The following is a 14,799-nucleotide window of genomic DNA, read 5'->3' as shown; positions in this document are numbered from 1 at the left end:
ACTCTTCCGTGGAGCGCAGTAAAGGGGGAAGTACGTCGTTAACGTCCACTGGGACAGTCAACGGTTTATATTATATAAAGTGTGTGTATGGTTTCAACTCCTAAAAACTCTTTGGAAAGTGTGCGCGACGCTATCCATAAACAAACAAGAGTAGCCCGTCACAGGAAGAAGAAAACCCCAGACAAACGTCTCCCGGGCAATTAGGGAGCAGCGCTTGGTTGTTAATGCACAGTGCAGCTTCTGCCGCTTGTTTTTTCTTCATAAGATTCAGCGGCATCATCGTAATGAATGGCTCACCTCTAGAGGGCAGAAAGTAAAGAATGAAGCAATCGGATGAACAAACCCACAGCCCAGACACCTCCGTCTCTCTCTCGCTCGCTCTCTCGCCCTCCCTCTCTCACCTCTAGCCTTCGCACAGCGGGCCTCGTCACGTAAACAGACGGTGTCAAGGCCCGGGTTGCCCGTCTAGACATTCACACTGTTTTCTCCTCTTTATTTTTTATAAATAAAAAAAGGGGTACACAGGGTTATGAGAGCCTAAGATCTCTGACCAAAGCTGACAGGAAGGGCCAACGGTCAAACTGTTTCATAGCGATCTCATTATAAGCAGCTTGGGTCGTTTCTCAGTCAGATGTTTTGCAGGCAGGAGCACCCGGCTTCACCCCCTCCATTTCCCCCCCCACACACCCGTGAGATGGTTCTTCTGTTCTTCTTCCATCAGTTTTGGATTAGAGAGACTCACGTGAGGACGGTTGATGCCTAGGAGGTGAAATAGCGGCTGGCCTCAGGCGATTAGTCGGAAGAGAGACGGGGAAAGTCTGAGGCGTGGAAACTTTCCAGATTTTCTCTTTTTCTTTTCAACACTTTCGCAATGTGCATAATGAGAATAATGAACAGTGGGGTCTTGTACGATGCAAAAGTTGCGACAGTCTGTTGAAATACAACAGCAAAGAGACTGAATAAATTCATTGCTGCGAAAAAGCAAAGACCTATATATTTGAGAGTGCATAATAAACCGGTTGAAACGTTTCTATCCTCCTATGTTGCATATATATCGGGGTGGATTTTTTTATACATTTTATTTTTTATTCAATTAATCATTTATTTATAGCTTTTTTCCAAAGCAGTTTTCTTAAATAAAGAACTGTGAAAACTAGAAAGACTCCAGTTCTTGCCCAAATAAGCCATGGCAGGCTATAGGATTTAACGAGGAGAAAATGTTATTATTTTCCTGTACACGGTTGATTTCGAGGGGAGGACTTTCTATCGTGCTTTGGCCTTGTCGGACCTCAACTTTTTAAGCCCGAGTAATGTTCTAGAGGGAGTGATTTTTTTGTGAACAAATCATAAAAAAAGGCCAAACATAAAACTGTTTATGGTAATTCTGGCCTGCGTGAACAGGACATCACAGCCTGATAACATAATTTGACTGTGTTCGTAAAAGTGATTTGTAAACGGGGATCTGTGCTGTTCTAAACATGATTTGCTGTGGGCGCCGCATCGCGCCGGCCACACCTGGCTAGCTGGAGAAATATCAGCCTAGTAAACTCTGGATTAATAGGTTGGACTTTTGTTGACTGCACACTCATTCTTGATAAATTATCATAGGGAACTGTTCAGTAAAAGGTCGCACCTGACAGGTTCACCTGAATGGAACAGAATGGAAAGCTAACACACGTGTTTCCTTTGTGTGGTAGATGTCCTGTGACAATTAACATGATGACAGATGAACTGATTGAACTACTGTCAAGGCTGGCCTAAATGGTTATTGGATGGAAGGAATTTTATGAAAACATTATTGACTTGGTGTGTCACGTGCAGAATGTTATATTCACGCAAATTACCTTTTCAAATTCTATTTTTGACCCATAAAACAAAGAAATATGGCTTACGTCGCATTTGCAATAAAAAAAGGTTGGCCTTAGAAAACCACACGAGCCTGCTGCCGTAACGGTTAAAATGACGTAGAAAAACATGGCGGGCGGGATGTTCAGATGTTTCTTCATCTCAGGGGTGATGAGTGACAACAGCCGCTCAAAGTGCTCCACGGAAATATAAACTACATCGTAAGAAATGTGAATTAAGAGGTGATGTACATTAGGTCTGCAAAAATAAAAAAAGTGTATGGTTTTGTGATATGGACCTTCCTACCCAACCGAGGATTGCAGGAATCTGCATGACCCCAGTCATAGCTGAGGCCTTAACCTTTCAAACGCAGTACCATTCGGGGAAGTAGGTATGAACCGATAAAAATAAAGTAACCAATAGCAAGTAACCAACACTTTGGGGAAGGGGGTGCGGGGGGGGGGGGTGGGGGGAGTGTTCTACCTACGTGAAGAAGAAGCAGGTTACAGAAGGATTACAGAGGTTTACAGAAGACACCAGAAGCTGTACATCGCATCCTGTTGAAAGTGTGCACGTAGAAGATGGCTTTTTAAAAAGAAAAGTAGTTTTCAAACCGACAGCGGAGCAGGGGGGCGACCGCCGTGCCCCCGGAAACATCCGGTTATTCCACCGCCCGAATCCGAACATGGAAGAGGCACTTTTTAACGATTCTGAACAGCGGGAAACCTTCGTGGAGGATGTAATTCTGAGGTCGGACAAGATGGAGTCAGACATCAAAGGGCTCAAGGCAGCGCAAGTGGAGTCCGCTCATGAATGGATGTAAACAGGCAGGACATAACTCTGTACGGCTGATCCGCAGACACGGAGAGCAAACTGGTATTTTTTGGAATATCCACAAGAATGTTACATAAAGAGTAAATCAACTTTGAATCTAGTGTCTTGCCCACACAGCCAGGAGGTTAACAACACATCTCAACAACAATGTTTCCATGGCTTTTCAATACTTGGGATTCTGATGATGTGAAAGGTAAGTCAATTTACTGTTCTGCTGCAAAGGCTGCGTTTAATAAAAAGAAAGCTGCTCTCTCCCTCTCTCTATTGTCCTGCGAGAGCTAATACGAGACTGTTCTGAGGATTTACAGGATGAGCCAAAGAGATCATCTGGAAAATAGGAGGGCAGGGTCAGACGAGTAAAAGGAAGAGAAGAGTATGTAACCCCAACATAATAATCCCGTCGTCCTCAGGCTTTTTCCCAATTCTATGTTTTCAGTCGTATCGTTTCAGTTGTCCCCGTGAATGGCAGCTGCCCATGGTCAGAACTAGTGTTCTTCAATATCAGGATTAGGCTTCCATTTAGAAGAACACAACCCTGGATATGATGTCTGAAGAGGAGGACGCTATCTTGGATGAAAGGCCAGTAGGGCTTTGACTCCAAACTTCGTTATTCGAATATAATTAGAATATCAAAAAATTAAATCAAAATTCGAACGAATATTAGGCAGCCCTTAATATTGGAACCTGTTATGGACAGGCCAAGAGGGAGAGACGTCGGAGAACCCGACGCAGTCTATTCATAATATTGTAATGACCACGGAAGAGGCAGTGAATGAAGTATTGATTAGACAGCGGTTTATTAGAAACCTAATAAACCGTTGGGACACGCAAGACCGGTAACCATAGCAACGCCGGTAAACAAACCTTGCGACGCCCAATCCAGGTCTTACTGAAGGCGTTTAATGGTCAAAATATTATCAATAAATATATGAATATTAATAATCAAACAAACTTCGAATATGATTTTTGGGCAAAAGTCAGAGCTCTAAAGGCCAGTATGGGTCATCCGACCTCCGGCCCGCAGCCAAGAGTAGGATGTTTGGTTCTAAAATATAGAAAGGAATCAGACCCCCAACGCGGCAGGCTCAGTCTGCCCCTCTGCCCCCGGCCGCCCACCACTCACAGGGTATCTGCAGGTTTCAGCAAGTCAAATTCAAGACTTTTTAAGACCTTTTTAATACCACATTGAATGAAATCTAAGACCTTAAACACGCGATGGTGGAGGTTGGCAACAGACGCGAGGCAACTTCGGAAACGGACGTCTTCCAGCCAACTGTCCTTGAATTTGCACCACCCCATTGTCGCAGACTACTAGCAAGCATGCAGATAACCGTTTATATATGCAGCTAGCAAGAAAGAAGCCTCTCTACATGTCCTTCCTGAAAAGTCCCACGAGAAAAATAAATAAAAAACAGTCCTGCCCCGACAAATTTAAGACCTTGCGTTACAGTATTTAAGACCAGCATATGACATTTGTAACGAATTTAAGACTTTTTAAGGCCTTCAATTTAGAAACATGAATTTAAGACTTTTTAAGACTTTTTAAGGATGCACGGACACCCTGCACTCAACTCGAACCTCTTGCATCCACTGTTGTTTGGCCCACCTTATTGTACATATCCTGTATTGTGTTATTGTAGTGTACTGAGCTGAGCTGCATGAAGTGCAGCAAGTCAATTGCCTAGTGCATGTTTTGTACCTCTGTGAATAAAGGGGATTCAGATTCTGAACACAAAACAACCCAGATAAAGGCAATATAATTATATTAGTGATTATATGTAATTAATAGAGCTGTCAGTTAAACGCGTTATTAACGGCGTTAACGCAAACCAAATTTAACGGCGTTAAAAAAATTATTGCGCGATTAACGCAATTATTTTATAAAAAAAAAAAAGAAAAAAAAGAAAATTTGGGCTCAAAACAAAGAAGCAGTAGCCTGACTGCTATGTTCAAATTACATTTGTTCAAAGCAGTCGTTTAATTGCACTATAGGCTATTTTTTTGTATCGTCCTGTTTTGATCAGTATATGCCAATGTTGTTATCAATAGAAAATCATTTGCACAAGGCAAGCCGATACACTTCACCATGTTGATAAGAGAATTAAAATGAGAAGAATTATGGGACAAAAAAATCAAGGGATATTTAGCATAGAAAAATAATTTGCGATTAATCGCGATTAATCGTGAGTTAACTGACATTAATGCGATTAATCACGATTAAATATTTTAATCGCTTGACAGCTCTAGTAATTAATAATAAATCAGGGGCAACAAGACATTGGGCCAACAAATCAAGGCACGTCTTTAGACCAATGGAAAGAAAACCTATAAGAAGGGGGAAAATACAATTGTTACTTTGCAAACACCCCCAGAGGATTATTCACCATGGTAACTTGAGGCCCATGCAAATGTTCCCTTGCACGCAAACAGCAGGCGTGGGCTCAAAACCTGGTACATATACAGTGGCGAATGCAGTCAGACTGAAATCACGCGGTGCGCTTCACAAACCATTTTTAATTAGGCCGTATGATTATAGGAATTAACGAATCATAACAAATTAAGCAGTTGGGAACTCGTTTCGTTCTCTGCGTGAGTGGCGATATGTCCGCAGAATGCACCGCTTGTTGTATTTTATGGCTCTTTATTCCCACAATTTGAGAGGCGTCTTCTCGCTCCGAACAGCAACAGGGCTGACGTCACCGCTGCCCGCGGGCTCGCTTTGGCCCGACCTCAGAGACGACCCAACTCGGATCACGGCTCGACACGTTTAAACCGGTATATGCCACGCGTATCAGTGACCCTGATTGGACAGAAGTGCCGGTGGAAAAATGCCACGGGGGTATTCCAGTCCGAGTTAGGGCTCAGTCATGGTTCCACGTCGACGCAATGCGCTGACCACGCCGAGGCGGCGACGCAGTCGTGAACCTCTTTGGGTTCTGCGTCGGGCTTTAGTGAGCGGACCAATCACAGCCCTCGCCTCGACGCAAGGTTACAATTTTTGGGAGGCGCACGTCAGGCCCTCACGGCGGGCGCAAGAACGTAAGGGGTCCGTAAACCCCCCTGAGTTGCGTCGAGGTAGAACCATAACTAAGCTTCAACCGTGGACAAACTCCCGGACACATAGGTTTATCGGTGGACTATCTGGGAGTATACTGGATAAAACCTGTCTGGATAAACCTCTTTCCACGCAGTGAAAGCTCATCTACTGTGACGTGCGTACCTGGCATTCACTTACCAGCATGAGACATTACGGATTATGTTATGCCCCTTCATGTATACACTTCATATTCAATGAATCCTGTGCATATTTGTCTTTAAAAAGGTGACATATTATACCACCAGGTGTGAGTGTGATTAGCAGTTACAAGCCGTTTTGAAAATCTGCCTCTTCTGACATCACAGGTGGGTGTGTCAACCTAGATGTATGACGGATAGATGAGCAACATTTGCTACAGTCCACTGGGTAGGCTGGTAGACTGATCTATCCAGCATACATCTAGGTGGGACACGCTTGTGATGTCAGAAGAGTTAGATTTTAAAAACGGCTTCTAACGGCTGATCACACTCACACCTGGGAGGTCTAACATGTCACCTTTTAGTTACATCCTCAAAGATGTTGAAGTCCCAATCACCTGTAACACAACGTTGATTTGAGCCTATGGCCCAGTGATGAAACCCCTTTCATTGGAATGCATTTGAAAATGAAAACAGAGGAATATCAAGTTTGAACTATGAAAGAAAGAGTGCATTGTTGACGACTACACTGTATGTTCTAACGGAGCCTTTAATCAGCAGTGTCATGCGTCCTTACCTTCTCCTCTTTGGGTGGGGCTTTGTCTTTGGGTGGGGCTTTGTCTTTGGGTGGGGCTTTCTCCTTGGGCGGTGCCAGCTCTTTCACCACGGGCGTGTCATCGTCATCACTGTCCATGAGTTGACGGCTGCGCTTGACAACCTTCTTGACCGGGGAATCGGTTTCCTTGACCCCATTCTGTGCCTTGAGAGGGCTTTTGACCGGCCTGGGGTCGGAACCAAAGAACCGATTAAAACTCAAACAAGAGCAGAAACATGTCTGAAGAACGTGTTGCCATGGGTGACTATATGACCAAATGTGCACAGATCTGTAGAAAAAACGACTTTATTATTAAATCCTAAAATATCAGCAAATGTTACATTGTTATAATGTATAGTATTTTGTACAATTTGGAATGTGGGATCTTTTGTTATTCTTTAAAAAATATATTTTTGTCTTGGGTTCCTGTTTTTTGGGATCCTCTATTATTATCTTAGAAATGTCAGTACCGTTTCCAAATCGTCATGCATCGCTAACGGAGTTGTCATAAGACAAAACTTCATATACTGTTGTACTCCTTACAACAAGACATCAACAAAGAGAACTAGTTCGACAACTCTGTTTACTTTCAACTCAGGCCAACGACCAGTGAGGAACATTCATGACTTACTCTTTAACAGGTTCTTCACGCTTCTTCTTAATATCCTTCTCCTTGCCCTTGGGTTGGAAGAAGGAACTGGCGTGGAGGATGGAAGGAGACGAGCCACCAAACAAAAGCACAATAAGAGTATGTGATCATCAGGCCATGATGGTGGACATGTATACGCCAAACTTGAGACAACTTCTAAGAGAAATTACGATAAAGTGTTTCTGAAGGAGTGTACCCTTAGCCCTCCATTTCTCAAATTATAACATAACCGTGAGTTAAAATTGTAGTTGTTTTCTACAGGGGCTGACTGTACATATATACATACACTGTACAGGCTAGTTTACATCTGCAGTCCCTGGTCAGGTCATGCATTATAATAGCTAATATGTTATCTTACATTAGCAAGCCTCTTTACCAAACCGAACAATACACGTATGCAGATTCAGCTTTGGCTAGTGCTAGTTCCTTACTGGCTACATCTTACAATATGCTATGACTAATATACTCACGCGATGCTTCGCTGCATGTTGCCTTTGAGCTATTGGTGGCTATAAGATTCGATATAGAATAGTTAAATTCAAGGTCCCATAGACAGCAAGTGAATTATTCCGGTGGCTCTGAGTTAATAGGAAGAAAGATAATATATTCCGCGCCAAAAGTACGACTTGTTTTCTCCCGGGAAAAACCTAGCCGGTGTGATAAATATGATGAAGGACCGGCACTACTGCCGCCTGCTGTGTTGGGGTGGTAATGACTGATGAAAAACGAGTTGGTCCTGATGCTGAGAGATATTTGTGTCCCCATTCCCATAAATGTTTGATCGTGTATTTGTGAATGCATAATATATTGAAACGTTTTTATCTCCATAAACCTTGGAACTGAGAGAGAAGACAAGACAAACAGCTGAATAATTCAAGTTGAGAGAACAGCTTTATTTACCCAAACCCAAGTGCATGTTGTTAATTGTTTACAAGTGCAATTCCCTGTTACATAATGAAAAAGCTATGGTCTATAAAGATAAACGTTCTCCTCAACATTCCTATACAACTCTTAAATGAGAAACACAATGTTATGTTATATTATTGATAGGGGAGAAAATAACACTGTACAAATATCCTAAGAAGAAAACCAAAGTGGACACTTCATATCTTAAAGAGGAGGCCACTGTTCATGGAGTCGTTTGGAATCGCCGTCCCATTGTCTCACAATCATCCCCTCATAATAATATGAATAATCTCCTGGTTTTAATCATTTCTCGGCTCTTCTCCCTAAGCACTTGTTCCAAGCCTCGCTCTCCTTCCCTCCGCTGGCGAAGCTCCTCGGATCCCGTCCCGGGAGGCTCTTGGCAGGCCAGCCGCCGCCCGGCGACAGAAAGTCGTCGCGAACCGTTGCCGCGGCGCCCAGGGGCAGACGTAGATCTCTCACGAGGTGGGCACACGGGAGAGGCGGGGCCGACTGCGGGGAGGCGTGGCCTTGGAGGGCACGGGCAAACGGGATTGGCTTAGGCAGGCAGTAAGGGTGGAAGAAGGGGTGCGCCATTGGCTGAAGGCCTGTCAAACAAAGACATGGAAGATGTGACACAGAGCACATATGCAGGTGCAATATAACTTATTTGTTAGATGCTTGATATAACAGCTGACAGAGATTCGGAGGATTCGACCTATATAGGCCGCTGCAACACTGTGTGCATATGCTTGACATTAAGCACCGGTCATAAAATATCAGATTAAAAGCGTTAGATTAAAAGTAGGACACCAAAAACTAAAACTTTCTCCGTGAAAGGAAATCAGGCCAAATGTAGCCCAAGGGGATGTTTATAGGTGGGGAAGTATTAGGCGGGAACAATATCGAAGGTAAGATAACCTTCTGGATAAAATGACTCAGGGATTCAGGGTTAATGTCTAGCTGAGACGAAGTTTCCAGGTTATTTCATCGACCACTGCCTAAACTGACAGATTTTCATATCTTGCTAATTGGTGAGGGAAAAGTCTTAATTTCCCCTCTTCCAAAACTTTGGTGAGTCTCAAAGTGCGTGTGTAGTCTGTGGCCTTTACAGGGAGCGTGGGATATCTTGATGACCTATTCAAATCTCTGGCACACCCAAAAATGCAACATGGCGCTGTGAATACGAATCTGAAAACGGCACATTCACATTAATGCAAACACGGCAATAATAAGACCCTAACTATATCGACGTGCACGTCACACGATTTTGAACAATGGATTCTCGGCACACATGTTCGTGTTGCTGTTGTGGCTGATGGGTTTCCAGCATTGTTGGTTTTGCATGTCACGGGGAAGTACAACGACGAGCGCGGTAGACTTACCTCGGTCCAGAGGCAGGTCCACTCCTCCGCACAGAAGGGAGCCGGTCTCCGAGGAGAAGGGGGGGAAGGAGAGTGGCACCCTGGGGAACAGCTGGGGGCAGAGGAGGAGGAGGAGGAGGAGGAGGAAGAGGAGGAGGAGGGGGAGGGGGAGGAGGAGGAGACGGGTTCAGACCCGGGGCGCGTGGATATGGAATATAGCAGAGAGAAGAAGAACATTGAAATGTACTAATACATTAGTGCGATATTGGTGCCCCGGTGTAAATGTATTATGGGATGGCCCAGATGGGGTCAGTGTAAATCCGGGGTGACAAACCAAATAGGATTCTCTTCATTTCATCGAGAGGGTATGAAGCGGGCTCTTTATTTCCGGCTACCAAACGGGAGATCTATCTTTGTCCAAAGAGGACGTTCTTCCAGACTGAGCTTCCTTTTGGCTGTAGTGAGCGGCCCTGTGACTCATTTAACGTTGTAAGTATTCATCTGAATGACTCAAAACCCAGGTCTCCCGTTGGTACAATTCACTTCAAGCGCAGTACGATTTCCATCCTGAAAAGGTTTTCTTCTTTCCCTTTTTCCTGGTCAAAGTGTGTCGGGGAGGGGGGGGGGGGGGGGGGGGGGGGGGGGGGGGGGGCTGGGTGGGGGTGGAAGCAAGAGCTGGCGTTGCATTTCAAGCATACACTGCCCCCCCCTGTATAGGCTGGCGAATGCATGTAGGCTAACCCATGGCTTTTTAAATACTGTCTGCTAAGTAAGCAGAAAAGACAGACAGAGAGAGAGAGAGAGAGAGAGAGAGAGAGGGGGGAGAGAGGGGGGGGGATAGAGAGAGGGGGGGAGGGAGAGAGGGGGGGGATAGAGAGAGAGATGGGGAGCGAGGTAGTGAGTGGGAGAGAAGATAGAAAGGAAGAAAGAGAGAGTGGGGGGAGGGAGAGAGAGAGAGACGGAGAGAGGGAAAGAGTGTGGGAGAGAGAGATAGAGAGGGAGGGGGAGGAAGAGAGAGGGATCCTCTGTTTAAATCTGCCTCGTCAGAACAAAGGAGAATGAAAGGAGATTTGAGTGGATGCCTGGAGCCGATTAATGAGAGGAGGCTCAAGACGACTTCTGCAATCATTTCACTTGTGATCAAGAAGTGTCTCCCGGTGTTGTTTGGTACGGCGGCAGACTGTTTTGCACTGTCTCGCTTTGACTTTGACTCTCTGCCACGGGAAAGAGCTGCCATCTGTAATAGAGAGGCACCTGCTTCCATCAAATGATTGTACAAGTGCTTAAACCGGGGAACAGCCGTGGTGAAGGATAACACTTCAGGCCGCGGCTTGTTTTCCGTTAAACTCGTTCATCACCATTATTCTACCTAATTGTTCTACCCTGAGAGCCAGACACACAAGGAGACAGAAACACGCGAAGTGCGCTCGGGGGAATGACCTGGTGGCACGTTGGGAAGCCAGGGTAGTTGACCAGGACGAGCTTGCTGAAGTTAAACTTGTAGGTGAAGCGTTTGCCTTTGGTCTTGTGCAGGATTCTCTTGTTGTAGTAGTACCTGGAAGATAGCCAACAGGGGTTAAGAAACACTGTTACCTTCTTGTGTGTGTGTGTGTGTCTGCCTGTGGGTATGTGTGTGTGTATGTCTGTGTGAACCATGCTTACAAAAGGTGCTCCGGGTGCATTTGTGGGGATTAAATGGAAGGATTACATCCATCCACACATCCACTACATCGGTGGGGGTATTTTATTGCAACTCTATGTTTGTTTGTGTGTGTTCATGTGTGCGTGTGTGCATGTCTGACTGTGTGATGTGTGTGTGTGTGTGTGTGTGTGTGTGTGTGTGTGTGTGTGTGTGTGTGTGTGTGTGTGTGTGTGTGTGTGTGTGTGTGTGTGTGCTCGTGCAATTGTGAGTGTGAGTGTGTGTGTGTGTGTGTGTGTGCTCGTGCAATTGTGAGTGTGAGTGTGTGTGTGTGTGCTCGTGCAATTGTGAGTGTGAGTGTGTGTGTGTGTGTGTGTGTGTGTGTGTGTGTGTGTGTGTGTGTGTGTGTGTGTGTGTGCGTGTGTGTGTGTGTGTGTGCGTGTGGGTGCGCCTGCAAGTGTGTGTGCTCACGCAAGTGTGTGTGTGTGTGTGTTTGTTTTTGTGTGTGCTCGTGCATTTGTGTGTGTGTGTGTGTGTGTGTGTGTGTGTGTGTGTGTGCGTGCGTGCGTGGGGCCCCCCCACCTCAGAGCCCGGCTCAGCTTGTCGTAGTTCATGTGGGGCTTCCCCTTCCTCTCGCCCCACAGTCGGGCCAGGGTCTCGGGGTCCCGGATCACAAACTCCCCCCACTCACTGCCCCCAGCCGATGGCCCCCCCCGAGCCCCGCCCGAGCAGCTCCAGCAGGAAGTGCCACAGCTGCACCTGCCTGGAGCCCGGCGACCACGCCGGCTTGTACGCCCAGTCAGGGAACAGCACTGCTGAGAGAACCCGGAAGTTACGTGCAAACCTTGAGGTGTGTGGACTCAATGTGTACGCGCACACCTATCTTTAATTAGCTTTGATCGTTTGTTCATCCGATCAAATTGCATCCAACTTCGAGAAAGGAGAAACATAAAATGATATATCTAAGCCTACACAAACTTCAACACAAGCTTTGACGCATACATAATCCATAAAGATACACAGACAGAGCAATTTAAATGACGGTCGAAGATGTACACCGGAAAGCACACTTACTTCTACTCCAGTATGGAGAGGAGAGCGGGGACACGGAGGAAGTACAGCCACATTGCATCTACAATACCACAGAAGAAGAAGAGGAGGATAATGGCAAACTAATTAAATGGCCTCTCCATTAAGAAGTAAACACTCAAATCAAAGCACAGAGGTAGTGTCAAACAGAGGTAATGTAATCACTGCTGCTTCTAATAGAAACAGGCAATTTCATCCATCCCTTTGATCCAAATGATTACCAGTAGGTGACATTTGGACTTTGCTTGTTGTAGGGCAAAGTCATTTTACATCTTTCACCAATTTCGACCAATCAGAGAAAAGCTATTGCGGTTGCGAGTGTCACCAGAGTTTTTTTTAGAGTCTGATTACTCTTTAAAAAAAAAAAAAATCGCACTTCTCTTTTCCCACTGTACTGCTGGTCACCTGTGAATTTCTCCCAAGGGGGATTAATAAAGGACTATCTTATCTTATCTTATCTTAAATCCTAGATTCGCCCCGAAGCAATCAGAAGCCTAAAAAAGCGTTGTTTACTTTTGTGCCAACATTAAAATAAAGATGGCGCTGATTATGCAACTTTTTGCCTTGAACTTAATTAACTTTTCATTCCCATACTGGCTTATCCAATTCGTACATCATAATAATCAGAAATTAATTGAGGAAAGAAAATAAATACTTTGAAACCACTACCACTGGAGTGGGTTACCCCGAGCTATTAATTTCATACACACCCCAATTCTTAATATTCTCACATGCTCAAACATACATTGATCATTCACCTCAAAGCCAACTCACCATCCTAGTCCTGGTTAGGCTGAAAACCAATCATCTTAACAGTACTCATCAACCATACACACACACACACACACACACACACACACACACACACACACACACACACACACACACACACACACACACACACACACACACACACACACACACACACACACACACACACACACACACACACACACACACACACACACACATACAACACACTTGAACCATCTCCACCAAACTCACAACCAGAAACACTCACAAACAGTGTGGTGTGGTTCCCAACTATCAATTACGACCAAAGAAAAAGATCTGGGTATTGCTTCTTTTTGTTTCGTTTTATCGCTGGCGTTCCTCAGGGTAATAATGTACAGTTTAAACTGAGAGCCTCAGCCAAAGCACCGGGGTTATCGAATGAAAAGCAGCACAATTAGTCTGAGGATGGCTATCGAGCAGGCTTTAACTCTGCGCCCCGCGTTCCCCGAAGCATCCCAGTCTGTCGCCGCCGCCGCCGACCACGCCGTGTCTGCAGCGCCACTGGGAATCTTCTGAAGAAGTTTTTGATGGCTCCCGAAATCACGCGCAATTAGACGAGAGCTCTGTGGTTATCTGTCGCCGGCGTGCCCTCCGCATCCCAATCATTTCCAATTACAGAGCCAGCTCATTAAGGAGGGGAGCGAGATAACGATGAAAGGGTTTGCCCGTTACCTTGATTGGACAATAGGCTGGGATGACAGGCGCGGCTCCGTCCCCGTCCGATGAATGACAATGTGACGGTGGTGACGGTGGAGGCGGTGGAGGTGGTGGAGCTGGTGGAGGTGGTGGTGCCGGGCCAGATCCCATTCAGGTCTGGGGACTGATGAGGGGTAGATGGATGGATAGATACTTCTTAACTGACCCCCCCACCCCCTCCCCCCTCCCCGTGACCGCATTCACAGTCACACACACACAGTCACACACACACACACACAGTCACACCCCCTGCCTCTCATCCCATCACATCCACCTTCCCCTCCGTGACCCCCCCCACTGCCACCCCCACCTCCCTCAAAAACAACCACCACACGAAAAGAAACATGCTGCCTCCTCCTCCTCTCTCTCTCTCTCTCTCTCTCTCTCTCTCTCTCTCTCTCTCTCTCTCTCTCTCTATCTCCCCCCTCTCCCTCTCCCTCTCTCTCTCTCTCTCTCTCTCTCTCTCTCTCTCTCTCTCTCTCTCCCCCCCCCCATGCTCTCCCTTCCAGGTATAATAACTCAGCTAAACTAAATGTGCCCATGTTTCTATTTGCACCTTTTCAAGGATATCTTCTAAAAGGCAAACATCAATAAAAACCCAACAAAAGGCCAAAAGGCTTTATCAAGTCTCACAGACTCACAATAGATGATGCATTGCTGCTAGCCGTATCTCTCGATACTTATTATAGATTATAAAATGATGGAAATTTTAACAAAATCACGGCACAGAAAAACCAGAGTGAGTACAAAGCTACGTAGCTCAGATAAAGAAGAACTGTTTAGAACCGCAGAACATGGGAAAAGCGTTATGATTCAAAAGTAGATTTCTCATCGTAATGATCACATGATCCTCATCTTTGGAGAAAAGGGGCTGGCCGCTCCGGTCTCCTGGGTCAGGTGTCATTTATACGAATCATATATCGAGGAGAATGAACTGCCACAACCTGTCTTCTCTGCTACATATAGTACCCCAAAGCAGATTAAAACACTGTTCAATGTCCATCCATTCCTGCCGTCGGTCCGACTGGATTTACTTCTAGTGAGTCCCCGGCTTACCGCCCCGGTCGTTTTTATACCGCCTTTACACTTCATATTACAGGCGGCGATAACAAACGGTTATCAAATAAATGGCCTTGCATCCAGCGACGAGCTGAAA

At 45.6% G+C, this 14,799-nt stretch overlaps 2 protein-coding genes across 2 annotated transcripts in view; both read right to left on the bottom strand.

The window, feature by feature from the left end:
* The window catches only part of lig1 (ligase I, DNA, ATP-dependent), a 40,139-nt gene extending 32,324 nt beyond the window's left edge, over nucleotides 1-7,815 (bottom strand). Inside the window, exons 1-3 of the mRNA XM_060060005.1 lie at nucleotides 7,628-7,815; nucleotides 7,140-7,205; nucleotides 6,491-6,695 (exon numbers count right to left, since the gene is read on the bottom strand). Of these exons, the coding sequence (XP_059915988.1) occupies nucleotides 6,491-6,695; nucleotides 7,140-7,205; nucleotides 7,628-7,644 (288 nt within the window). The 5' untranslated portion in view covers nucleotides 7,645-7,815. The remainder of the gene's footprint in view (nucleotides 1-6,490; nucleotides 6,696-7,139; nucleotides 7,206-7,627) is intronic.
* A 214-nt stretch (nucleotides 7,816-8,029) lies between these two features.
* On the bottom strand, nucleotides 8,030-13,807 carry LOC132463706 (protein FEV). Its single transcript, XM_060060021.1, is given in 7 exon segments — nucleotides 8,030-8,668; nucleotides 9,446-9,536; nucleotides 10,865-10,979; nucleotides 11,646-11,753; nucleotides 11,755-11,875; nucleotides 12,138-12,195; nucleotides 13,620-13,807. Coding segments are annotated over 7 exon segments (930 nt in total). The 5' UTR covers nucleotides 13,755-13,807; the 3' UTR covers nucleotides 8,030-8,366.
* Between the last annotated feature and the right edge of the window lie 992 nt (nucleotides 13,808-14,799).

Source organism: Gadus macrocephalus, chromosome 8 (assembly GCF_031168955.1).
Source record: "Gadus macrocephalus chromosome 8, ASM3116895v1".
NCBI classification, from domain to species: Eukaryota; Metazoa; Chordata; class Actinopteri; order Gadiformes; family Gadidae; genus Gadus; species Gadus macrocephalus.
Note: the sequence above shows the minus strand (reverse complement) of the source record. Positions and strands in the feature narration are given on the sequence as shown.